This window comes from Cherax quadricarinatus, chromosome 78 (genome assembly GCF_038502225.1).
Source record: "Cherax quadricarinatus isolate ZL_2023a chromosome 78, ASM3850222v1, whole genome shotgun sequence".
NCBI classification, from domain to species: domain Eukaryota; kingdom Metazoa; phylum Arthropoda; class Malacostraca; order Decapoda; family Parastacidae; genus Cherax; species Cherax quadricarinatus.
In genome coordinates, this window is record NC_091369.1 from 17,782,843 (window position 1) to 17,809,126 (window position 26,284).

At 40.8% G+C, this 26,284-nt stretch overlaps 2 protein-coding genes across 2 annotated transcripts in view; one reads left to right on the forward strand and one right to left on the reverse strand.

Annotated features, from left to right (window-relative positions):
• Window positions 1–26,284, reverse strand: part of LOC128701482 (inactive hydroxysteroid dehydrogenase-like protein 1) — a 375,829-nt gene that overhangs the window by 84,366 nt on the left and 265,179 nt on the right. The gene's annotated exons all lie outside the window — the stretch shown is intronic.
• The window catches only part of LOC128701496 (uncharacterized), a 186,708-nt gene continuing 174,164 nt past the window's right edge, over window positions 13,741–26,284 (forward strand). The window contains exons 1-2 of the mRNA XM_070101522.1: window positions 13,741–14,024; window positions 23,547–23,703. Coding sequence (XP_069957623.1) covers window positions 13,848–14,024; window positions 23,547–23,703 — 334 coding nt within the window. The 5' untranslated portion in view covers window positions 13,741–13,847. The remainder of the gene's footprint in view (window positions 14,025–23,546; window positions 23,704–26,284) is intronic.

Below are 26,284 nucleotides of genomic sequence, written 5' to 3' on the forward strand. Positions count from 1 at the left end.
ATCTCACTCAATAAAAGTTACACCATGAACACCAAAATTTATGCCATGAACACTAAAAATAAAAACACGAATATCGAAAATTACATCACGAACACCAAAAATTACATCTCGACGACCAAAAATTACAACGTGATCTTAAAAAATTATATTGCAATCACCAAACATTATTTCACGAACTCCAGAAATTACATCACAAATGCAAGAAATTACATTTTGTTTATCTATCCTAGCAGGCTCTTTGGGCAGATGCTGGTCTATTCCAAGCAGTTTGTGAAAATTTACCACTGTCTAGAAAATCTCCCAACTCCTGCTCCAAAACTCTTACTACTAGGAGATTTCAACATGTGACACCTAATATGGAGGAGTATAACAATGTTTAAGCGGAGATCACCCCAGGAGGCAACTCGGATGAAAATTCACACACACACACGAAGTATTAAATCTCTGAGCCAAGTTCACCTTAAACTATCAAATAGTAGAGCCTACAAGACTAGAAAATACGCTGGATCTCATTTTCACTAACAACGACGATCTGATACGTAATATAACCGTATCAAAGACAATACACTCAGATCACAACATAATGGAGGTACAGACATGTATGAACAGGCCTCCAGACTAGCAAAATGTGAGCAGTCATGAAGGTCTCTTCACGAAATTAAATTTCAATAACAAAAACATACAATGGGATCACGTAAATCATGTCCTAAATGAAACAACCTGGGAAGAAATCCTAAACCATACGGATCCGAACATTTGCCTTGAAAAAAATGAATTATGTGGTTCTTGAGATCTGCTCAAGACACATTCCATTAAGAAAAAGAAGGAGAAATGTAAACTAGAAAGAGAGAAACGTTCTCTATGCAGACGAAGGCAAAGAGTCATAGAGCTGCCTAGTGGGGCCAATGTATCTAAAATATGAAAGGAGGCACTAGTCAATGAAATTGCAAATATCGAACTTAAACTGAAGGATTCTTACAGGAGATGTGAAGGCTTACTCAGCCCTGTAACAACTTCAGACAGTATTACCAAGGTTGGCTCCTCATCAGGAAAATTAATGAATAGAAAAAGAACAAAAACTGACAAACATAAACACTTTATTATTTAGAAAATATAAAATATAAAACACTTAAATATGAAATATTAATCCTACCTTAAAGAAAATGAAAAATGAAAAATATAAATGATATCTGAATTCAACGCTAATATATATATATATATATATATATATATATATATATATATATATATATATATATATATATATATATATATATATATATATATATAAAACTTGGGTGTCTGGTGTTGGTGACACTGCGTGTTGTTGAAATCGTAGCCATTGCCGATGATGGGGGGGGGGTTGCAGGTGTTGATGACAACCCACCGGCTCATTCTTCACAGATTTTCTAGCCGTCAATAATCCGTCCAGATGACAGGAAAGCAGGTTTTTTCCACTGCAATGATGAGGGGTTATGTCATGCTACTTGCATATACAAACAGGTAAGTGGTTCAGAAATTGGGACGCCTCAGAACGTTAGTCCGTCTCCTTCAATTTGTTTAGCAGGTGACCCTCTCTGTCCTTTCAAGCTGTAAAGAGAGACAGATTACCCACTGCTTAAGAAATCACTCTCCATGATAAGTACAATACCTAAAAGATGTGGTGATTATTAAAAAATTTTAACCTATCAAGACTGAAAGGACTAAGTTAATTATTGGTCAAAAGTGAAGCTTTCAACCAATAAGTCCACTAAAATATGATCAGGCGTGTACTTACAGTAGTGTTGGGAGCTGTGAGTCGAGTGATTTACTGTTTGACCGGAGCCCCACACGTCACCTTTCGGGGGGGGGGAGAAGGGAGGGGAAGGGATAGCGGGAGCTAGACTGACCCTACCTTAATTTAACAAGCAGCCGGCAATCAAACTATCACTTTCGAGGAGGGGGAAAAAAGGGGGGGGGGGAACAGTGGGAGCTTGACTTACCCTACCTTAACAAGTAGCCGGCAATGAAACTATTGTTACCATATACTCCCTCGCTACTCCTATCTATTGAACTTTTCCCTCACAGGAGACATGAATCAAAAGAAGAACTAGAAACCATAAAGGAAACTGAAAAAAAATTACTTCTATTATGCTAAATCTAAGGGAAAAACAACATCCAGTACTGGACCCCTGCTTAGGCGGGATGGGACAAACACAGATGATAGCCAAGAAATGAGTGAGATACTAAAGTCCCAGTATGACTCAGTGTTCAGCGAGCCGCTGCCCAGACTTTGGGTTGACAATCCAAATGAATTCTTTATGAACGAGACCCAAAATTTGGTCATTTCAAAAATCTTGGATATTATTCTAATTCCACAAGATTTTGAAGAGGCAATAAATGACATGCCCATGCATTCTGCCCCAGGCCCAGACTCATGGAACTCTGTGTTCATCAAGAATTGCAAGAAGCTCCTATCACGTGCCTTCAGCATTTTATGTTGAGGGAGCATGGACACAGGGGTCATCCCACACACACTAAAAACAACAGACAGCCCCACTCCACAAAGGTGGCAGTAAAGCAATTGCAAAGAACTACAGGCCGATAGCACTAACATCCCATATCATAAAAATCTTTGAGAGGGCTATAAGAAGCAAGATAGCCTAGATACCCATCAGTTACACAACCCAGGGCAACACGGGTTTAGAGCAAGTCGCTTCTGCCTGTCCCAGCCACTGGACCACTATGACAAGGTCCTGGATGCTGTGTAGAGGATAAACAAAATACAGATGTAGTATACACAGATTTTGCAAAAGCTTTAAACAAGTGTGACCATGGTGTAATAGCACACAAAATGCGTGATAAAGGAATAACAGGAAAAGTTGGTAGACGGATCTATAACTTCCTGACAAATAGAATACAAAGAGTAACAGTAAACAGAATAAAGCTCCAGGCAGCCACGGTAAAAAGCTCTGTTCCACAAGTCACAGTACTCGCTCCCATTCTATTCCTCATCCTCATTTCTGACATAGAGATGTAAGCCATAACTCCGTGTCTTCCTTTGCGGATGATATCCGGATTACCATGATGGCAGTGACCTCCATCGAAGACACAGTTAAGATTACTTGCAAGTGCAGGTAATATAGATATTGTGATTATCAAATGGTATACAATACCGACAGGTTGGTAGATAAGACACATGGGCAACATTTAGGCAACTTTATTCCGAAACGTTTTGCCTACACAGAAGGCTTCTTCAGTCGAGTACAGAAAGTAGGCAGGAGCAGTAGAGATGTGAAGACGATGTAATCAGTCCATCACCCTTGAAGTCGTAGATTTGAGGTTGTCAGTCCCTCAGCCTGGAGAAGTTCTGTTCCAAAGTCTGGAACTAACTGAAGAACAAGCGATAGTGTTGAGACTTAAATACTGTCGGAAGGAGAGGTGCAGAGTAGTAGTAGTGAGAGTGTAGCCACTGGGAGTTAGTTCCAGACTTTGGAGCAGAACTTCTCCAGGCTGAGGAACTGACAACCTCAAATCTACGACTTCAAGGGTGATGGACTGATTACATCGTCTTCATATCTCTACTGCTCCTGCCTACTTTCTGTACTCGACTGAAGAAGCCTACTGTGTAGGCGAAACGTTTCGGAATAAAACTTCCTAAATGTTGCCTATGTGTCTTATCTACCAATATAGATATTATTGCTATGACAGAGACCTGATTCAACTTGAAGGATAGAGAAATGCCTTGTGAATGCAGCATTCAGGGTTATAAACTATTTCACACTGATAGAGTCACCGGGAAGGGTGGTCGAGTGGTGATGTATGTCAGAGATAATTTAAAGACACAGAATCTGTTTGGCTACAGTTTCTTGAGGGGTATGAAAAATTAATTTTGGGAGTGATTTATAGGCTCTCAAACCTTGAGAGGGAGTACAGTAAGCTACTATGGGACGAAATTCATAAGGCATCACTATATGAAAATGTTGTGATAATGGGAGATTGGAACAATTTCACAGGAAATCTTTAGTCTAGTGACTTTCTTGATACGGTTTGGGATTGATCTTTAAAACAGTTTGTGACAGAACCAACTAGAGGAGACAATCTACTTGACTTGGTTCTTCCCAACAAAGACTCACTAATTAATAATCTTTAGGTTAGTGATGACCATGGGGAAAGTGATCACAAATTACTTAGTTTCAATATATTATGGAATTACCCAGTAAACTGCAATCAAGTCTCTGTCCCAGACTTCCGCATGGCCGATTTCATGGGACTAAAAAATTACCTGAATGGGCTATATTGGGATGATCTCGCTTTGGGTCAGGTAGCTGGTGGAGGTTGCCAATATGACATGTTTCAGAGCATAGTTCTAGCTGCTCGGACAACGTTTGTTCCGAGTAGGGAAATTAGATTTAACAAAAATGATCCCAAATGGATGAATAGATTAAAACATCTCATTGATCAAAAGAGAAGCATATATAGGCGTATCAAAAGAAGGGATGAGCCATTAAGAAATAATATATTTAATTAAAGAGAGAAATAAAAAAGAGGAATAAGAAAAGCAAAAAAAGATAATGAGGCTAAAGGTCCCAAGAGATTCGAAGACTAACCCAAAAGGGTTCTTTCAGGTACACAGAAGTAAGATTAGGGACAAGATAGGCCCACTTAAGAGTAACTCAGGTCAGATCACTGAAAGTGATAAGGATATGTGTGAAATTTTCAATACTCACTTCCTCTCAGTTTTTACTCATGAAGACACTAGCGAAATTTCAGAAATAATAAATTATGTAGATCTGGACGATAATAAACTATGTACGATTGCGGTAACTAGTGACATGGTCCTCAGGCAAATAGAGAAATTAAAACCTATCAAATCCCCAGACCCTGATGAATTATTTGCAAGGGTTTTAAAGGAATGTAAAGAGAAACTTAGCATACCTTTGGCTAATCTTTTCAGCATGTCGCAACAAACTGGCATAGTGCCTGATAAGTGGAAAATGGCAAATGTAATACCTATTTACAAGGCAGGTGACATGTCATTAGCTTTGAACTATAGATCAATAAGCCTTACCTCCATAGTGGGAAAATTTATGGAATCAATAATTGCCGAGGCAAATCATAGCCATCTCGAAAGGCATAAATTGATAAATGAATCTCAACACGGTTTTACTAAGGGGCGTTCCGTTCTTACGAATTTACTAACATTTGTCGCTAAGGTGTTTGAGGAGGTAGATCATGGTATTGAATATGATATTGTGTATATGGACTTCAGTAAGGCTTTCGATAGAGTTCCACATCAGAGGCACACGGAATAGGAGGAGAAATTTTTTCCTGGGTAGAGGCATGGCTGACAAATAGGCAGCAGAAAGTTTGCATAAAGGGGGAGAAATCAGAATGGGGGCACGTCACAAGTGGTGTTCCTCAGGGGTCAGTGTTGGGCCCGTTGTTTTTCAAAATTTTCATGAACGGCATAGATGTGGGAATAAATAGCGACATAAGCAAATTTGCTGATGACACCAAAATAGGCAGTCCAATTCTTTCTAATGAGGACATTAGTGCACTCCAGGATGATTTGAATAGACTGATGCAATTGTCGAAGTGGCAGATGTAGTTTAATATAGACAAATGCAAATTTCTAAATGTTGTACAGGACAATAACTATGTCAGTTATAAACTGAATAGTGAAAATCTTAATACTACTGATTGCAAAAAGGATTTAGGAGTTCTGGTTTGCAGTAATCTGAAACCAAGACAACAGTGCATAAGTGTTCGCAGTAAAGTTAACAGAATCTTTGGCTTCATATCAAGAAGTATTAATAATAGAAGTTCTCAGGTTATTCTTCAACTCTATTTATCCTTGGTTAGGCCTCATTTAGACTATGCTGCACAGTTCTGGTCACCGTATTACAGAATGGGTATAAACGCACTGGAAAACTTACAGAGGAGGATATCAAAGCTGTTACCATGTATCAGAAATCTTCCCCATGAGGATAGACTGAGGGCCCTGAATCTGCACTCTCTAGAAAGGCGTAGAATTAGAGGGGATATGATTGAGGTGTATAAATGGAAAACAGTAATAAATAAAGGGGATGTAAATAGCGTGCTGAAAATATCCAGCCAAAACAGGACTCGCAGCAATGGTTTCAAGTTGGAAAAGTACAGATTCAGGAAGGACATAGGGAAGCACTGGTTTGGTAATAAAGTTGTGGATGAGTGAAACAAACTCCCTAGTACCGACATAGAAGCTAAGACCTTGTGTAGTTTTAAAAATAGGTTGGATAAACATATGAGTGGGTGTGAGTTGGACCTGACTAGCTTGTGCTACCAGGTCTGATGCCGTGTTCCTCTATTAAGTGGAAGTAACCTGAGTAGGTGGTCATTGTTCTAAGCCGGGGGTGGGATGGACCTGCTTCGCATGGGTCAGTAGACCTGTTGTAGTGTTCCTTCTTTCTTATGTTCTTATGAGACTCCCAGCGCCCATCAACCAAAAATTCGAATGGGCCTCTCAAAACAATATGAAGTTTAATGAGGAGAAATTTCAACTACTCAGATATGGGAAACTCGAGGAAATTAAAAATGTATCAGGGCATACGAGTGGAAAGGTAATGTGCAGTGCATGTGAGTGATACTGTTAAAGGATCTCGCCTTCAAATACCACAACAATGTATCTACCTCATCTGCTAGGAAAATGATAGGATGGATAATAAGAACCTTCAAAACTAGGGACGCCAAGCCCATGATTCTCTGGAAATAAATGGTATAAAATACCGACACAATGGCAATATAAACACAAATGCAGTATAATGTGATCCTTTATTGACTACGTTTCGCCCACACAGTGGGCTTTTTCAAGTCACAAACAGAACTACCTGGGGTGGAAGGAACGCGAGTATTTATAGTCCGGCTGAGGTCAGGTGAAGAATGCTGCATCTGATGATGTACCGAGTGGGGTTATAGAGTCTAAAAACTTGGGTAGCTTGGAAAGGAGATTGGATAAGTTTGTGAGCAGACCTTCTACAGTGTTCTTATGTGGGATAGCGATGAAGAAGTTTCTTGGCAAGTGGTTCAGCTATGTTATAGAAGCCACTATTCTGGTTGAAGTTGTCGGATATAGAAATAAGTGATGATTCCAGGATTCTTCGGTATTGAGTGTTGTCTTCTGTGGCGATAAGTCTTGAGTTTCTGTAGTTTACCTTCTCCAGGTAAACTCCAGGTAAGATGGCAGGGAAGCAGACCCTAATTCCTTGGAGTGGAACGATACTTAAGACAATCCAGGGCATTCGTATATGAACACGGTTTTAGGCTATGCACAACAACCTCGAACTTGAATAATGTGCGACTATCATCGTATAATGAATGTTTATCATGTTTTATAACTGCCGATTCTAAAATATTTCTTTCTAGCCATGAAGTACATGGAACTAAGACCTTGGCTTACTACCATTTACCAGAGATTTTGCAAACTCGTGTGTGGTTGAATATCCCATTTGATTCCTGAGCTATTCTTACTGAATATAGATGTTGTGTTATTCTGACATCTAGAGGTTTGCCCATCTGCCCAACAAAAGATAAGTTGTAGCAATGGCACAAAGTCCTGTAAACACCACCAACACAGTGTAACGGGGAATTATTGGTCAACATACTCTTAACAGTCCTTAAGTTCCATATATCTATATCTATCTATCTATCTATATATATATATATATATATATATATATATATATATATATATATATATATATATATATATATATATATTTATGTGTGTGTGTGTATATGTGTGTGTGTATGTGTGTGTGTGTGTGAACTCACCTATTTGTACTCACCTATTTGTGGTTGCAGGGGTCGAGTCTTAGCTCCTGGCCCCGCCTCTTCACCGGTTGCTACTGGGCCCTCTCTCTCCCCGCTCCATGAGCTTTATCAAACCTCGTCTTAAAACTGTGTATGGTTCCTGCCTCCACTACGTCATTTTCTAGGCTATTCCACTGCCTTACAACTCTATGACTGAAGAAATACTTCCTAATATCTCTCTGACTCATTTGTGTCTTCAACTTCCAATTGTAGCCTCTTGTTTCTGTGTCCCCTCCCTGGAACATCCTGTCTTTGTCCACCTTGTCTATTCCACGCAGTATTTTATATGTCGTTATCATGTCTCCCCTGACCCTCCTGTCCTCCAGTGTCGTCAGGCCGATTTCCCTTAATCTTTCTTCATAGGACATTCCCCTTAGCTCTGGAACTAACCTTGTGGCAAACCTTTGTACTTTCTCTAGTTTCTTGACGTGCTTTATCAAGTGCGGGTTCCAAACAGGTGCTGCATACTCCAGTATGGGCCTGACATACACGGTGTACAGTGTCTTGAACGATTCCTTACTAAGGTATCGGAATGCTGTTCTCAGGTTTGCCAGGCGCCCATATGCTGCAGCAGTTATCTGATTGATGTGTGCTTCCGGAGACATGCTCGGTGTTATACTCACCCCAAGATCTTTCTCCTTGAGTGAGGTTTGCAGTCTTTGGCCACCTAGCCTATACTCTGTCTGTGGTCTTCTGTGCCCTTCCCCTATCTTCATGACTTTGCATTTGGCAGGATTAAATTCGAGAAGCCATTTGCTGGACCAGGTGTCCAGTCTGTCCAGGTCTCTTTGAAGTCCTGCCTGGTCCTCATCAGATTTAATTCTCCTCATTAACTTCACATCATCTGCAAACAGGGACACTTCTGAGTCTAACCCTTCCATCATGTCGTTCACATATACCAAAAATAGCACTGGTCCTAGGACCGACCCCTGTGGGACCCCGCTCGTCACAGGTGCCCACTGTGATACATCATTACGTACCATGACTCGTTGTTGCCTCCCTGTCAGGTATTCTCTGATCCATTGCAGTGCCCTTCCTGTTATATGCGCCTGATGCTCTAGCTTCTGCACTAATCTCTTGTGAGGAACTGTGTCAAAGGCCTTCTTGCAATCCAAGAAGATGCAATCAACCGACCCCTCTCTCTCGTGTCTTACTTCTGTTATTTTATCATAAAACTCCAGAAGGTTTGTGACACAGGATTTGCCTTCCGTGAATCCGTGCTGGTTGGCATTTATACTCTTGTTCAGTTCCAGGTGCTCCACCACTCTCCTCCTGATAATCTTCTCCATAATTTTGCATACTATACACGTCAATGACACAGGTCTATAGTTTAGTGCCTCTTTTCTGTCTCCTTTTTTAAAAATGGGAACTACATTTGCCGTCTTCCATACCTCAGGTAGTTGCCCAGTTTCCAGGGACGTGTTGAAGATTGTGGTAAGTGGCACGCACAACATATCTGCTCCCTCTCTAAGGACCCACGGGGAGATGTTGTCCGGTCCCATTGCCTTTGAGGTATCGATGTCCCTTAGCAGTTTCTTCACCTCCTCCTCATCTGTATGTATGTCGTCCAACACTTGTTGGTGTATTCCTTGCTGGTGTCCCCATCTGGTCTGTCCCCCCAGAGTCCTTCCTGTCTCTACTGTAAATACTTCCTTAAATCTCGTGTTGAGCTCCTCACATACCTCTTGATCGTTTCTTGTGAGTTCTCCACCTTCTTTCCTCAGCCTTATCACCTGGTCCTTGACTGTTGTCTTCCTCCTAATGTGGCTATACAGCAGTTTCGGGTCAGATTTGACTTTCGATGCTATGTCGTTTTCATACTGTCGCTGGGCCTCCCTCCTTATCTGTGCATACTCGTTTCTGGCTCTTCTACTAATCTCCTTGTTTTCCTGGGTCCTATGCCTCCTGTACCTTTTCCATTCTCTGTTGCACTTAGTTTTTGCCTCCCTACACCTTCGGGTAAACCAAGGACTCGTTTTGGTCTTCCTATTATTTCTGTTTCCCTTGGGAACAAAACTTTCCTCTGCCTCCTTGCACTTTGTTGCCACATATTCCATCATCTCGTTTACTGATTTTCCTACCATTTCTCTGTCCCACTGAACCTCCTGCAGGAAGTTTCTCATACCTGTGTAGTCCCCCCTTTTATAGTTTGGCCTGTCCCCTTCAGTTCCTGTTACCTTCTCCACTTGTAACTCTACTATATAATCAAAACTCAGAACCACGTGATCGCTAGCTCCAAGGGGCCTCTCGTAAGTGATGTCTTCAATGTCTGAACTGCTCAGGGTGAACACAAGATCCAGTCTTGCTGGCTCATCCTCCCCTCTCTCTCTGGTTGTGTCCCTGACATGTTGATGCATGAGGTTTTCAAGTACCACATCCATCATCTTGGCTCTCCATGTTTCGGGACCCCCATGTGGCTCCAGGTTTTCCCAGTCGATCTCCCTGTGGTTGAAATCGCCCATTACCAGTAACTTTGCTCTGCTCGAGTGAGCTCTTCTTGCCACCTCAGCCAGTGTGTCCACCATCACCCTGTTGTTTTCTTCGTACTCCTCTCTTGGCCTCCTGCAGTTCTGTGGTGGGTTATACATCACTCCAATGACTACTTTATGTTCTCCGGACTGAATTGTACCTACAATGTAGTCTCTTTCTCCAATCATGTCCATGCCTTCCATTTCCTCAAATCCCCATCGGTGTTTTATGAGCAGTGCAACCCCTCCTCCCCCTCTACTCCTTCTATCTTTCCTCAGGATCTGATATCCCGTTGGGAAGATTGTGTCTGTTATTGTCTCAGCGAGTTTTGTTTCTGTGACTGCTATGATGTCTGGGGATTTTTCACTGATTCTTTCGTTCCACTCCTCATGTTTATTCATTATTCCATCCGCGTTTGTGTACCAAACTTTCAGTTTCTTTTCTATCATTGTGGTCATGCAAGAATATTGGGGTTGGGGGAGCGAGAGCCTTGGTGGGGGCCTATATGGGGCTGTGGTGTTGGTGGGGTTTGTGATGATGGGGGTGGGGTCAGAATGCCCATAAGGGACAGCTGTTGGGGTGAGGTTTTTGATATGGGGGTTGGTGGCAGAGGGAACAGTGAGTGGGTTGTAGTATAGGTTGCTCAGTTGCGTTGGGAATGTCGCGGTTGGAGTCTTTTGGTGGGAGATTCTGTGGGGTGTGTTTGCCCTTCCTCCTGTGTCTGGGTCCTGCTCATTTTCGTCATTGCCTCTCGTTCCTCCTTGCGTCTCTGTACCCTCTCTTTCAGTGTAGTCCTTTCTTCTTGTGTTCTGTCGCGGTCGAGGTATACTCTCTGGTACCCCTGTTTGTCCCTCAGTCTTGCTTTCTCTTGCAGAATCCTGGTTCGAACTGATTCTTCCTTGAAAGTTACTCTGACAGGCCGTATCCTTCCACTCGCAAACCACCCAATTCTCTGAAAATTTGTCACCTGGGTCATATCGCCCTCACCTATTGTTTTCATGATGCCTTCAATCATTTTTTTCTCCTCCTGTTTTATTTCTTCAAAGTTGTCCCCCTTGGCTTCTTGGAGCCCGTACACAAAAACTGACCTCGCCCTTTCCTCCTCCCACTGAGTCTCCATCTGCTTCCTCTGAGGCATTTTATTTCCTTCCATTGACATGTTCTTGCCTTCAGTCCCTGTCATATCTGAAACTTCTATTCTCAGTGAACTGTCTTTCATGACCAGCTGTCCCTTGCTACTGCAGTTGGCTGTTAGAATCTCTGCATATAGCATACCTTCATTGTCTTCGGACCTGTCATTTGATCTTAGTGTGCTCCTCGTCTTTTCCCTGGCCCCACGTGGGTCTGATAGGGCCTTCGTGTACGTCATGTCTCCGTTGTTGCTTACCGTCCCCTTGTCTGCGCCTGACATTGAATTTCCTGATGTCACATCTGAATTGTCATTTGTCTCTCTAATCTGTTTCAGGCTTTGCAGTTTCTCTTCTAAGCACTGTATCCTAGCTTCTGCTGCTAAGACCTGTACTTCCCACTTCCTGCACTCTTCAGCTATCCGCTCCTCCATTTTCTTACCAAGCTCTACTATCTTCCTTCCCCACTCTTCCTCCCTTTTTTGGAGCTCTAACTCCCAGTCTTTCCTCCCTGGTTCGTCTACCAGATCTCTGGTTTTCCGTCCTCTAGGGCCACCCATGTGTGTGTGTGTGTGTGTGTGTGTGTGTGTGTGTGTGTGTGTGTGTGTGTGTGTGTGTGTGTGTGTGTGTGTGTGTGTGTGCGTACTCACCTAGTTGTACTCACCTAGTTGAGGTTGCAGGTTCGACTTCAAGCTCCTGGCCCTGCCTCTTCTCTGGTCACTACTAGGTCACTCTCCTTGAACCGTGAGCTTTATCATGACTGTGCTTAAAGCTATGTATTGATCCTGCCTCAACTACATCGCTTCCCAAACTATTCCACTTCCTGACTACTCTGTGGCTGAAGAAATACTTCCTAACATCCCTGTGATTCATCTGTGTCTTCAACTTCCAACTGTGTCCCCTTGTTGCTGTGTCCCATCTCTGGAACATCCTGTTTTTGTCCACCTTGTCAATTCCTCTCAGTATTTTGTATGTCGTTATCATGTCTCCCTTACCTCTCCTGTCCTCCAGTGTCGTCAGGTTGATTTCCCTTAACCTCTCCTCGTAGGACATACCTCTTTGCTCTGGGACTATTCTTGATGCGAACCTTTGCACGTTCTCTAGTTTCTTTACGTGTGTGTGTGTGTGTGTGTGTGTACTCACCTAGTGGTACTCACCTAGTTGAGGTTGCGGGGGTCGAGTCCGAGCTCCTGGCCCCGCCTCTTCACTGATCGCTACTAGGTCACTCTCCCTGAGCCGTGAGCTTTATCATACCTCTGCTTAAAGCTATGTATGGATCCTGCCTCCACTACATCGCTTCCCAAACTATTCCACTTACTGACTACTCTGTGGCTGAAGAAATACTTCCTAACATCCCTGTGATTCATCTGTGTCTTCAGCTTCCAACTGTGTCCCCTTGTTACTGTGTCCAATCTCTGGAACATCCTGTCTTTGTCCACCTTGTCAATTCCTCTCAGTATTTTGTATGTCGTTATCATGTCCCCCCTATCTCTCCTGTCCTCCAGTGTCGTCAGGTTGATTTCCCTTAACCTCTCCTCGTAGGACATACCTCTTAGCTCTGGGACTAGTCTTGTTGCAAACCTTTGCACTTTCTCTAGTTTCTTCACGTGCTTGGCTAGGTGTGGGTTCCAAACTGGTGCCGCATACTCCAATATGGGCCTAACATACACGGTGTACAGGGTCCTGAATGATTCCTTATTAAGATGTCGGAATGCTGTTCTGAGGTTTGCTAGGCGCCCATATGCTGCAGCAGTTATTTGGTTGATGTGCGCTTCAGGAGATGTGCCTGGTGTTATACTCACCCCAAGATCTTTTTCCTTGAGTGAGGTTTGTAGTCTCTGACCCCCTAGACTGTACTCCGTCTGCGGCCTTCTTTGCCCTTCCAAAATCTTCATGACTTTGTGTGTGTGTGTGTGTGTGTGTGTGTGTGTGTGTGTGTGTGTGTGTGTGTGTGTGTGTGTGTGTGTGTGTGTGTGTGTGTGTGTGTGTTTGTGTCGTGCCGTACACGTAAGACTTGTCAATTAGCAAGAACTCTTTTAAAATTAAGTTCTTTCTAAAATTTTCTTTTATATGTTTAAGGTTATATTTTTTTCATTTATGTTAATGTAAAAATTAATAATTTTGCACCTAAAGAACCTTAGACAATTTACCTAACCTTATTATAACAAGTGGAATTTAATTTAGCCTAATTCAACTAAATATATTTTAGGTAAGTTTACAATAATTTAAAAATAAACAAACACAACGAAATATATTTCTTTCGATAGGCTCAGAATGATTTTTGCTAAATTACTGCATACACAAATTTCCGCTTGCCTTGTAAGGCAAGAAGAGTGTTGCTACAATTTAAGCCAAAATCGCAAGTTTTACCAATTCGGCATGACATATATAAACTAATTTTTGTTTCTGGATAGGGAAAGAATGATGTTGTACGAGCCAGAAGAAGACAACGAGGACCACAAGGAAAGAGTTGTGTCGCTGCAGGCGCATGAGATAGCCCACCAGTGGTTTGGCAACCTAGTTACCCCTCGATGGTGGAACAACTTGTGGCTAAGCGAAGGCTTTGCTACTTACCTGCATCTCATCTCAGTTAGCTATGTTGGTAAACAGCAGCACTTGTATCATGCATGTTGCACGTGTGTCATATTTGGATTACAGAAGTGATCAAGGTCCCAGGACTGAAACACTTTCTAATAAATAATTCCTAGTGTTTGCTAAACCAAATTCTAAACCAAATCTTGCATGGTGGGGAAGAATTTTGCATGACGGGAAAACTCGTTCCTAACTTGCATGGTGCATGACAGTGTAGCTAACTTAGTGATGTGGAAAAAGATACTTATGTACAGTTCAGGACACTTGTCAAAGGAAACGTTTCTCCACGAGTGACTTCTTCAGTCCTAATACTGAGATAACATTAGTTCCACTGTGTGATAAATGGTTTAAAAACCGACAAGTTGAAGATTGAGACACTTATGCAACATATGGGACTCTTTATTGAGGAATCGTTTCTCCACACAGTGGCTTCATCAGTCCAATACACAGCAGAGAGAGGAGTTTGAGGTAATCAGTCCCTCAGCCTATGCTGCACTTTTAACAAAACTGATGGACTGAACACATCGACTCCAGGCTGAGGGACTGATTACCTCAAACTCCTCCTCACTGCTTTGTATTGGACTGATGAAGCCACTGTGTGGAGAAACGTTTACTCAATAAAGATTCCCATACGTTGCGTAAGTGTCTCAATCTTCATTAGTTCCACTACTACTACTACCTAAGCGACACTCCACCTAACTACTGACTGAAGAAGCAGCTCGTGGCGAAACGTTTCCCGTAATAAATGTCCTGAACTGCACATAAGTGTCTTTTTCCACATCTTGTCGGTATCACCAGACCATTTCTCCAGTTTAGTGATGTACTGTACCTGTGATGTGCATGTTAGGGAAGGTATGTAGATGATGGATTGTGCTTTTATCGTGCCTGTTGCTGTAGTTGTCTTTATGTACAGTACTTGTGACTGTAATAAAGTTGGTAGAATTACCAACTAATGTGACATTTTTATTATGGCAACGTTTCGCTTTCCAGGAGCTTTATCCAGGAGCTTTAACGGCTTGATAAAGCTCCTGGAGAGCAAAACGTTGCCACAATAAAAATGTCACATTAGATGCACTTGTGTCCTTTTACTTTACAGTACTTGTGACTCCTGGTGAAGCTCTGTAGTAACTGGGTTCAGGTAATCGCTGAATGTGAGCAGTTACTGATTGAAGTTATTTACTAAGTGTAAATATTTACTAGTGTAGGTAGTTACTTAGTGTATTAAAGTTGGTAGAATTACTGACAATATGTTAGACAAAAGGACACAAGTATGTAAAACTTACTGTGTGTAGGTAGTTTCTCTGTTTATAGTTAATCAATGCAGATACTGCGTGTAGATAGTAACTGCATGTAGATAGTTACTGTGTATAGGTAGTGTGCAGGTGTTTTAAATTCTACACTTAGCAATTCAAAAACAGATTATAACATTTATTAGTGAATCAGTAAATGCAGTAGGATTGACGGCAGATAAACGGGTTTAACTCGCTGGATGGGAGAGATACTTAAACCAAGATCATCATATGGTGGTGGTGGCCCGGTGGCCTGGTGGCTAAAGCTCCCGCTTCACACACGGAGGGCCCGGGTTCGATTCCCGGCGGGTGGAAACATTTCGACACGTTTCCTTACACCGGTTGTCCTGTTCACCTAGCAGCAAATAGGTACCTGGGTGTTAGTCGACTGGTGTGGGTCGCATCCTGGGGGACAAGATTAAGGACCCCAATGGAAATAAGTTAGACAGTCCTCGATGACGCACTGACTTTCTTGGGTTATCCTGGGTGGCTAACCCTCCGGGGTTAGAAATCCGAACGAAAAATTATCTTATCTTATATACTTTGATATAATTAACCGATATCCACGCCTTTTATCGCCTATCATTACCTCAGACTGACTACCTTATGACTAGCTTTCAACGCCTCAGACTTTTTATTACAGTATAACTAACTTTCAACAGCTCAGACTTTCTACCATACTGTGACTAGTTTTCAATAGCTCAGATTTCTTATTACGCTATTACCAAATTTTGACAGCGCACATTATGTACCACACTATAACTCAATGGTCGTACCACACACTATGTACCACACTATAACTCAATGGTCGTACCACAGACTATGTACCACACTATAACTCAATGGTCGTACCACAGACTATGTACCACACTATAACTCAATGGTCGTACCACACACTATGTACCACACTATAACTCAATGGTCGTACCACAGACTATGTACCACACTATAACTCAATGGTCGTACCACAGACTATGTACTACACTATAACTCAATGGTCGTACCACAGACTATGTACCACACTATAACTCAATGGTCGTACCACAGACTATGTACCACACTATAACTCAATGGTCGTACCACACACTATGTACCACACTATAACTCAATGGTCGTACCACAGACTATGTACCACACTATAACTCAATGGTCGTACCACAGACTATGTACCACACTATAACTCAATGGTCGTACCACACACTATGTACCACACTATAACTCAATGGTCGTACCACAGACTATGTACCACACTATAACTCAATGGTCGTACCACAGACTATGTACCACACTATAACTCAATGGTCGTACCACAGACTATGTACCACACTATAACTCAATGGTCGTACCACACACTATGTACCACACTATAACTCAATGGTCGTACCACAGACTATGTACCACACTATAACTCAATGGTCGTACCACAGACTATGTACCACACTATAACTCAATGGTCGTACCACACACTATGTACCACACTATAACTCAATGGTCGTACCACAGACTATGTACCACACTATAACTCAATGGTCGTACCACAGACTATGTACTACACTATAACTCAATGGTCGTACCACAGACTATGTACCACACTATAACTCAATGGTCGTACCACACACTATGTACCACACTATAACTCAATGGTCGTACCACAGACTATGTACCACACTATAACTCAATGGTCGTACCACAGACTATGTACCACACTATAACTCAATGGTCGTACCACAGACTATGTACTACACTATAACTCAATGGTCGTACCATAGACTATGTACCACACTATAACTCAATGGTCGTACCACAGACTATGTACCACACTATAACTCAATGGTCGTACCACAGACTATGTACCACACTATAACTCAATGGTCGTACCACAGACTATGTACCACACTATAACTCAATGGTCGTACCACAGACTATGTACCACACTATAACTCAATGGTCGTACCACAGACTATGTACCACACTATAACTCAATGGTCGTACCACAGACTATGTACCACACTATAACTTAATGGTCGTACCACAGACTATGTACTACACTATAACTCAATGGTCGTACCACAGACTATGTACCACACTATAACTTAATGGTCGTACCACAGACTATGTACTACACTATAACTCAATGGTCGTACCATAGACTATATACTACACTATAATTCAATGGTCGTACCACAGACTATGTACCACACTATAACTCAATGGTCGTACCACAGACTATGTACTACACTATAACTCAATGGTCGTACCACAGACTATGTACTACACTATAACTTAATGGTCGTACCACAGACTATGTACCACACTATAACTCAATGGTCGTACCATAGACTATATACTACACTATAACTCAATGGTCGTACCACAGACTATGTACTACACTATAACTCAATGGTCGTACCACAGACTATGTACTACACTATAACTCAATGGTCGTACCACAGACTATGTACTACACTATAACTCAATGGTCGTACCACAGACTATGTACTACACTATAACTCAATGGTCGTACCACAGACTATGTACTACACTATAACTCAATGGTCGTACCACAGACTATGTACTACACTATAACTCAATGGTCGTACCACAGACTATGTACTACACTATAACTCAATGGTCGTACCACAGACTATGTACTACACTATAACTCAATGGTCGTACCACAGACTATGTACTACACTATAACTTAATGGTCGTACCACAGACTATGTACCACACTATAACTCAATGGTCGTACCATAGACTATATACTACACTATAACTCAATGGTCGTACCACAGACTATGTACTACACTATAACTCAATGGTCGTACCACAGACTATGTACTACACTATAACTCAATGGTCGTACCACAGACTATGTACTACACTATAACTCAATGGTCGTACCACAGACTATGTACTACACTATAACTCAATGGTCGTACCACAGACTATGTACTACACTATAACTCAATGGTCGTACCACAGACTATGTACTACACTATCACTCAATGGTCGTACCACAGACTATGTACTACACTATAACTCAATGGTCGTACCACAGACTATGTACTACACTATAACTCAATGGTCGTACCACAGACTATGTACTACACTATAACTCAATGGTCGTACCACAGACTATGTACAACTCTATAACTCAATGGTCGTACCACAGACTATGTACTACACTATAACTCAATGGTCGTACCACAGACTGTGTACCACACTATAACTCAATGGTCGTACCACAGACTATGTACTACACAATAACTCAATGGTCGTACCACAGACTATGTACCACACTATAACTCAATGGTCGTTCCACAGACTATGTACTACACTATAACTCAATGGTCGTACCACAGACTATGTACTACACAATAACTCAATGGTCGTTCCACAGACTATGTACTACACTATAACTCAATGGTCGTACCACGGACTACGTACCACACTATAACTCAATGGTCGTACCACAGACTACGTACCACACTATAACTAAATGGTCGTACCACAGACTACGTACCACACTATAACTCAATGGTCGTACCACAGACATCGTACCACACTATAACTCAATGTTCGTACCACAGACTATGTACCACACTGTAACTCAATGGTCGTACCACAGACTACGTACCACACTATAACTCAATGGTCGTACCACAGACTATGTACTACACTATAACTCAATGGTCGTACCACAGACTATGTACCACACTATAACTCAATGGTCGTACCACAGACTATGTACCACACTATAACTCAATGGTCGTTCCACAGACTATGTACCACACTATAACTCAATGGTCGTACCACAGACTATGTACCACACTATAACTCAATGGTCGTTCCACAGACTATGTACCACACCATAACTCAATGGTCGTACCACAGACTATGTACTACACTATAACTCAGTGGTCGTACCACAGACTATGTACCACACTATAACTCAATGGTCGTACCACAGACTACGTACCACACTATAACTCAGTGGTCGTTCCACAGACTATGTACCACACTATAACTCAATGGTCGTACCACAGACTACGTACCACACTGTAACTCAATGGTCGTACCACAGACTATGTACCACACTATAACTCAATGGTCGTACCACAGTACCACACTATAACTACGTACCACACTATATAACTCAATGGTCGTACCACAGTCTACGTACCACACTATAACTCAGTGATCGTACCACAGACTATGTACCACACTATAACTCAATGGTCGTACCACAGACTACGTACCCCACTATAACTCAATGGTCGTACCACAGACTACGTACCACACTGTAACTCAATGGTCGTACCACAGACTACGTACCACACTATAACTCAATGGTCGTACCACAGACTACGTACCACACTATAACTCAATGGTCGTACCACAGACTACGTACCACACTATAACTCAATGGTCGTACCACAGACTACGTACCACACTATAACTCAATGGTCGTACCACAGACTACGTACCACACTATAACTCAATGTTCGTACCACAGACTATGTACCACACTGTAACTCAATGGTCGTACCACAGACTACGTACCACACTATAACTCAATGGTCGTACCACAGACTATGTACTACACTATAACTCAATGGTCGTACCACAGACTATGTACCACACTATAACTCAATGGTCGTTCCACAGACTATGTACCACACTATAACTCAATGGTCGTACCACAGACTATGTACCACAGTATAACTCAATGGTCGTAAAATTAATTGAGAGCAATTCAGTAAAGGATTATCTTGATAGTTTGTATATACACTGAACATTCATTGTGTCTTTGCTAAATAATAATTATAGATGGATTCGAAGGTAATAATCCCAGCAAAAACTATATTTAACTGAAATCACAATGAAAGTATCTTCCCTTGAATTAATGTGAATATATATCCACGAGGACGTATATCTCCCGCATCCTTACTCCACATTTTCAAGATTCACTGATTGTCTTTAATAATACTGTACATGTACTATTTTTACATAATGCATATTAGTTACTCAATTTACTGTGAATATTCTAACATTCCCACTAAGTGTATGCATGTTGATTCTGTTGGTGGTTACGATTTTGTTCGTGAGGACACAGAAAAATGTCTGACGCTGGTGTACCAGTGTTGTTGCTTCGTATCAGGTATCAGTAATCAACCAGTCGTTGAATACAAGTGAAGAATCCGTTGATATTCTGGTACTGACAAACACTGATTAAGCATTCTCTACCTTACTGATAATAGTTATTATGTATGATACTGATGCCCAGCTTACCATTGCTGGGTATCTGCATCAACTGTTGACTTATCGATACTGCATATTTGTGGTTAATATTCTCTGAGATAGGAATCTTATTCCTTTTTTAAAATAATGGATTACAACATAGCATCCTTGGATAAAGGATCACACCATAGGATAATTGAATTGTGTTGGCCATTCTGTTACTATATAGATAAACACGTTCAGGATTATTAACGATAGCGAGAGCCATCCTTCTAATGTTAATCCGCAGTGTGTTACCCCGAGAGAGTTCACAGAAAGAACTATACAAGGCTAATGATATTCGACGACTATGTTTTTTTTTGTTCTGCTCATAGAGGTTCCTGCAGCAGCAAAATATATTACGATCATCTGTCCTCATTCATCTTTACAGTAACAAAGCACCCGAGTTCTAAGTCCCTCCCAGACCTTTGATGAAGAGTTTTGACACGAATTATAGCAAAGGATTTTTCACGAACTCGTGAAGCAATGGAATAGTCTCTTCTTTAAAGTTATTAGTGACAAATCAATTAAATTCTAGAAGATAGAGTCTACAAACCACTGTCCTATACAATCAGTGACCATCTGTACTGTCAGTATTTTTGAGCTACACACGATTAATTCTCCTTCAGATTAGTCATACTAAAGAACTAAAACATGAAGGCTGCGCCGCTCTAAATCTCACTGAGCCTGGAATCCTCCTCTTATATCTAATTATACTATGGGGCCAGGGTCTCTAATTATGTTTGAGTCACAGTGATAGTTCAATTCCCTATACATGACTTCTTCACTGTGAATTATAATAAAGAGGATGTTGGTGTTGATCAGAGTATATACAATTCAGTTTCTTGATATTTTTCCAGTGACATTATGAAATCCCGTTTGAGTGACAAGAATTAATAGGATTTAGAGACATAACGGAATTCAGTTCTTTCGATGACTGTCAATGTTCTTTTGTAATGTTCTTTTGATGTTTAGTCTTTTGTTTTTGTTTTAAACTCTCTTCCTTGTAAATTGGACAGTTTTGACCAATCGTTAAGTTGCAATTGGGGCGAGAAATGTAGAGAAGGCACTATCTTCTGCCTTCTCTACTCTTCTTACTCCAGAAAGTAATTTGATAATAGTCCAAGATGGATTGGAATGTTGTCATTGAGTTCCTCTCCTAAGAGAGGGTTTTTGGGGAATTGTTCCAGCCATGTTAATGTGAATTTTCACTCAGCATCTGGCCCACCAGGAAACCTTATCAGTCTAATACGGAAATAATGATATCCTCAAGAGCAATAACATGAAACAAATCTTCATCAGATGAAGACCTATTATTGGTTCCTGAAGGAGGATCTGTAATGTACAAGTTGGGGTCATTTGTCCTATGATGGGGACCCGATAGTTCCATCCCACTGCCGAAGATGGATGATTACAATCCTACCATCGATGTGCCATACACCCTATGACGGGCATGCGGCATGCCTTCATGTTCTCGTGTGATGTAGTAATTATATACATCAATGATGGGTAGCTGGTGTCTTCTTTCCACTGTTCTATATGATTCTTTTTCTTCCCCACACCTCAATAACCTCGTCTTTTCTCAGGGCAAAACCCGACACTGGACAGAATCCCGAGCACTAGTGTGACTAGGTCTGACTACCACCTCCGGCCTGCCGAGGACATAGTCCTGCTTGTGATGACTGATGAATAGAGAATGAAAATCTTACAACAGAAAATATAGTACAAAGGCTTCGTAACTAACAGAACTTCATATACGTTGGGCCACTTAATTTCGTGTCTAACCTGACCACTACTTACATAACCCATAAATTACATTTTCACTAGCTCCCACAAATAATGAAACCTAAAGACCTAACTTGGGTATCTTTATTACTGAAACGTTTCGTCTGCAAGGTAGGCTTCCTCAGTTAATTACCGAGTTGAATAATAATGGAGACAGCAGATAATTGGCGAGGTTAAGATGATGTGATCAATCTATCAATCGTTAAAGGTGGGTATTCCCTCAACCTGGAGAATAGTTCAGCTCCATAGTCTGGAACAATAAAAATGATATATAATGTGCATATCATTTTCGAATTTAAACCTGAGGAGCAACGCAGACTGTCTAGTGGCTCTTGTCATATTTATATTCAATGTATAAAAATTAAACATGTTTAAATGAGTAGCTCTCAACACTCATAACTAACAGGATTTTATTACATGGCTAACTGACTACTACTACTACTGTTTAAACATAAGTCAAACCTGACTATTACTTCCACGGCAAGGAAATTAGATCTTCACTAACCCCCTCACCCCCTCACTTGTGATTACTACTAATTCCGCTTATCTGGTTCTCTGTAAGTTTTCTTTCTCCTGTCTTATAATCAACTATAAAACTCCTGTTGACGAAATGTGTCACTGTGAAGATACACAGATGTTGCACAAGTGTCTTGTCAGTTAGTCGGTATTAAGTGCCTTTGATTCTATTATGACTGGACGCTGTTGATGAGGATGGGAAGGAGGGAATAGAGATTTGGGAAGTTGATGATCACATCTGCTTGGTAGTAAAACTTGTTCCTTTTGTGAGTCATCCAGAGGAAGGCTGAGCACGTTATCTACCATGAACTTCAGATGGACGTCGCTTTCGTGATTATGGCAATAAAGTATTTACACTTCATATATATTTTAGGAAATTAACAATATCCCTATTATTTTGTTTTCGATTAGTTAAAAAAATCCACAGATCCTATTCACATGTATCGCTCCATTTACTTCGCATTTTTGGATTGTTGACAGAGAGAAGGTGGAATTTATAGCTTAAATGAATCAGCCCAAAATAACCTATTTCTAAGATAAATTATATTAATTAAATTGCAAAATGTTAAAAAAAACTCTCAGTTAATAATTTTATTTTATTGGTTTTATTGAGGACCTAAGACTACCAGGAAGCTCATTGCTCTCATTCTTTCAGGTGATGCCATCAAATAAGACACTGGAGCACTCAATGCTGGAGACGTTCCAACGTGTTCTCAGAATAGACAGTCAACCATCTTCCCATAGTATAAGTCTACCTGTCTTCAAGCCAGATAAAATTGAGGAACTGTTTGATGATATCTCATATTTCAAGGGTAAGTTGGCACACTGCAGAATACGTCTTAGTGGCGAGGATCTAGTTCTTCTGTTACTGCTAAAGCAAAAAAAAAAAAAGAAAAAAGATCTACCTCTTAGTGGTCCTGAAGATTATCATCCCCACAGCTTAATCTCAGACCAGGTCTTGTACTTTTTAAAGGAAATATTACAGTATTAAGTTCGAATAGTAAGTACACATACAAGTAAAGGTATGGATTGCTTATTCTGAAAGCCAGTAGATATTTGTAAGATTTATCTATCATCAGATGGAAAAAAGATCAGAAATACCAGCAGGATCATAAAAAAAATAAGTGGTTTCCATTACACACTGAACAGACAGGAGAAAACTCTCTCCTATGAGAGTTGCTATCTACCAGCCTATTGTACATTTTTCAAATTGTTTTAAAATGCTAATCCCGTATTGACGCTAGCAATCATCCAGTACTGAAGGAAACACAACGAACGAGATGATGGAGCAACGAACGAGATGATGGAGCGTGTGATTCATCATTTAAGTTATGCTGAGAACTCCATATCTAATTGAAGAAGAGGTATCGGTAAAAACAAAAATATCCCCAGGTTTAATTAAAGATACAAAGAGGAAAAAACACGAGGCTAAAGATTGTGGGAAAAAAATATAAAAATCGAAAGATAGGATAAAGGGGGAAGGAACAGAAATTAATAAGTGTGAGAAGAGAAAGTGAGTACCAGTTTGAGAATAACATTGCAACACAAGTCAAATCCGAACCAATATTGATACACAAACATATAAGAAGAAAAAAAAGCAGTAAAATAGTACGTAAATCTAAGGAGGAAAGAGAAGAGCTCAAGTGACACTACAAAGAACAAAAGATTTAACAAAGTGTTCTCGGTGGAACCAGAGAGTCGAAAATAAAGGATGCATCTGGTCCTTGGTACCGTACACATAAAAGGGGAAAAGGTGAAGAGACTTTTGAGAGAGATGGACATATCAAAGGCAAAGGAACTTGTTAAAGTGTCACTACTGATTCTATGAAAATATGCTGAACCACTGTCCAAACATGTTGCTAAAATTTACAATAGGTCAATGGTTATGGGGTAATTGCAAGAGATCAAGAATATAGGAATGTAACTCTGAAACCGAGAAGAGGTAAAAAGTGAGGAAAAATTAAAAATCAAGCCAGTAACTGTTTTGAAAATAGGTATCACATTTGCCATTTTCCACTTATCTGGCACCATGCCAGTTTGTAGTGATATGTTGAAAAGATTAGCCAAAGGTGTGCTAAGCTCCTCTTTACATTCCTTTAGAACCCTTGCATACAGTTCATCAGGGCCTGGGGATTTGTTAGGTTTTAATTTATCTATTTGCCTAAGGACCATGTCACTTGTGACCCTAATAGTGCACAGTTTATTATCGTCCTGTTCTACATAATTTATCATTACTGGAATATCGCGATATTCCAGTAATGATAAATTATGTAGAACAGGACGATAATAAACTGTGCACTATTAGGGTCACAAGTGACATGGTCCTTAGGCAAATAGATAAATTAAAACCTAACAAATCCCCAGGCCCTGATGAACTGTATGCAAGGGTTCTAAAGGAATGTAAAGAGGAGCTTAGCACACCTTTGGCTAATCTTTTCAACATATCACTACAAACTGGCATGGTGCCAGATAAGTGGAAAATGGCAAATGTGATACCTATTTTCAAAACAGGTGACAGGTCCTTAGCTTCGAACTATAGACCAATAAGCCTAACCTCCATAGTGGGAAAATTTATGGAATCAATAATTGCCGAGGCAGTTCGTAGCCACCTTGAAAAGCATAAATTAATCAACGAATCTCAGCATGGTTTTACAAAGGGGCGTTCCTGCCTTACGAATTTATTAACTTTTTTCACTAAGGTATTTGAGGAGGTAGATCATGGTAATGAATATGATATTGTGTATATGGACTTCAGTAAGGCTTTTGACAGGGTCCCACATCAGAGACTATTGAGGAAAATTAAAGCACATGGAATAGGAGGAGAAATTTTTTTCCTGGATAGAGGCATGGTTGACAAATAGGCAGCAGAGAGTTTGCATAAATGGGGAGAAATCAGAGTGGGGAAGCGTCACGAGCGGTGTTCCACAGGGGTCAGTGTTGGGCCCCCTGCTGTTCACAATCTACATAAACGACATAGATGAGGGCATAAAGAGCGACATCGGCAAGTTTGCCGATGACACCAAAATAGGCCGTCGAATTCATTCTGACGAGGACATTCGAGCACTCCAGGAAGATTTGAATAGACTGATGCAGTGGTCGGAGAAGTGGCAGATGCAGTTTAATATAGACAAATGCAAAGTTCTAAATGTTGGACAGGACAATAACCATGCCACATATAAACTAAATAATGTAGATCTTAATATTACGGATTGCGAAAAAGATTTAGGAGTTCTGGTTAGCAGTAATCTGAAACCAAGACAACAGTGCATAAGTGTTCGCAATAAAGCTAATAGAATCCTTGGCTTCATATCAAGAAGCATAAATAATAGGAGTCCTCAGGTTGTTCTTCAACTCTATACATCCTTGGTTAGGCCTCATTTAGATTATGCTGCA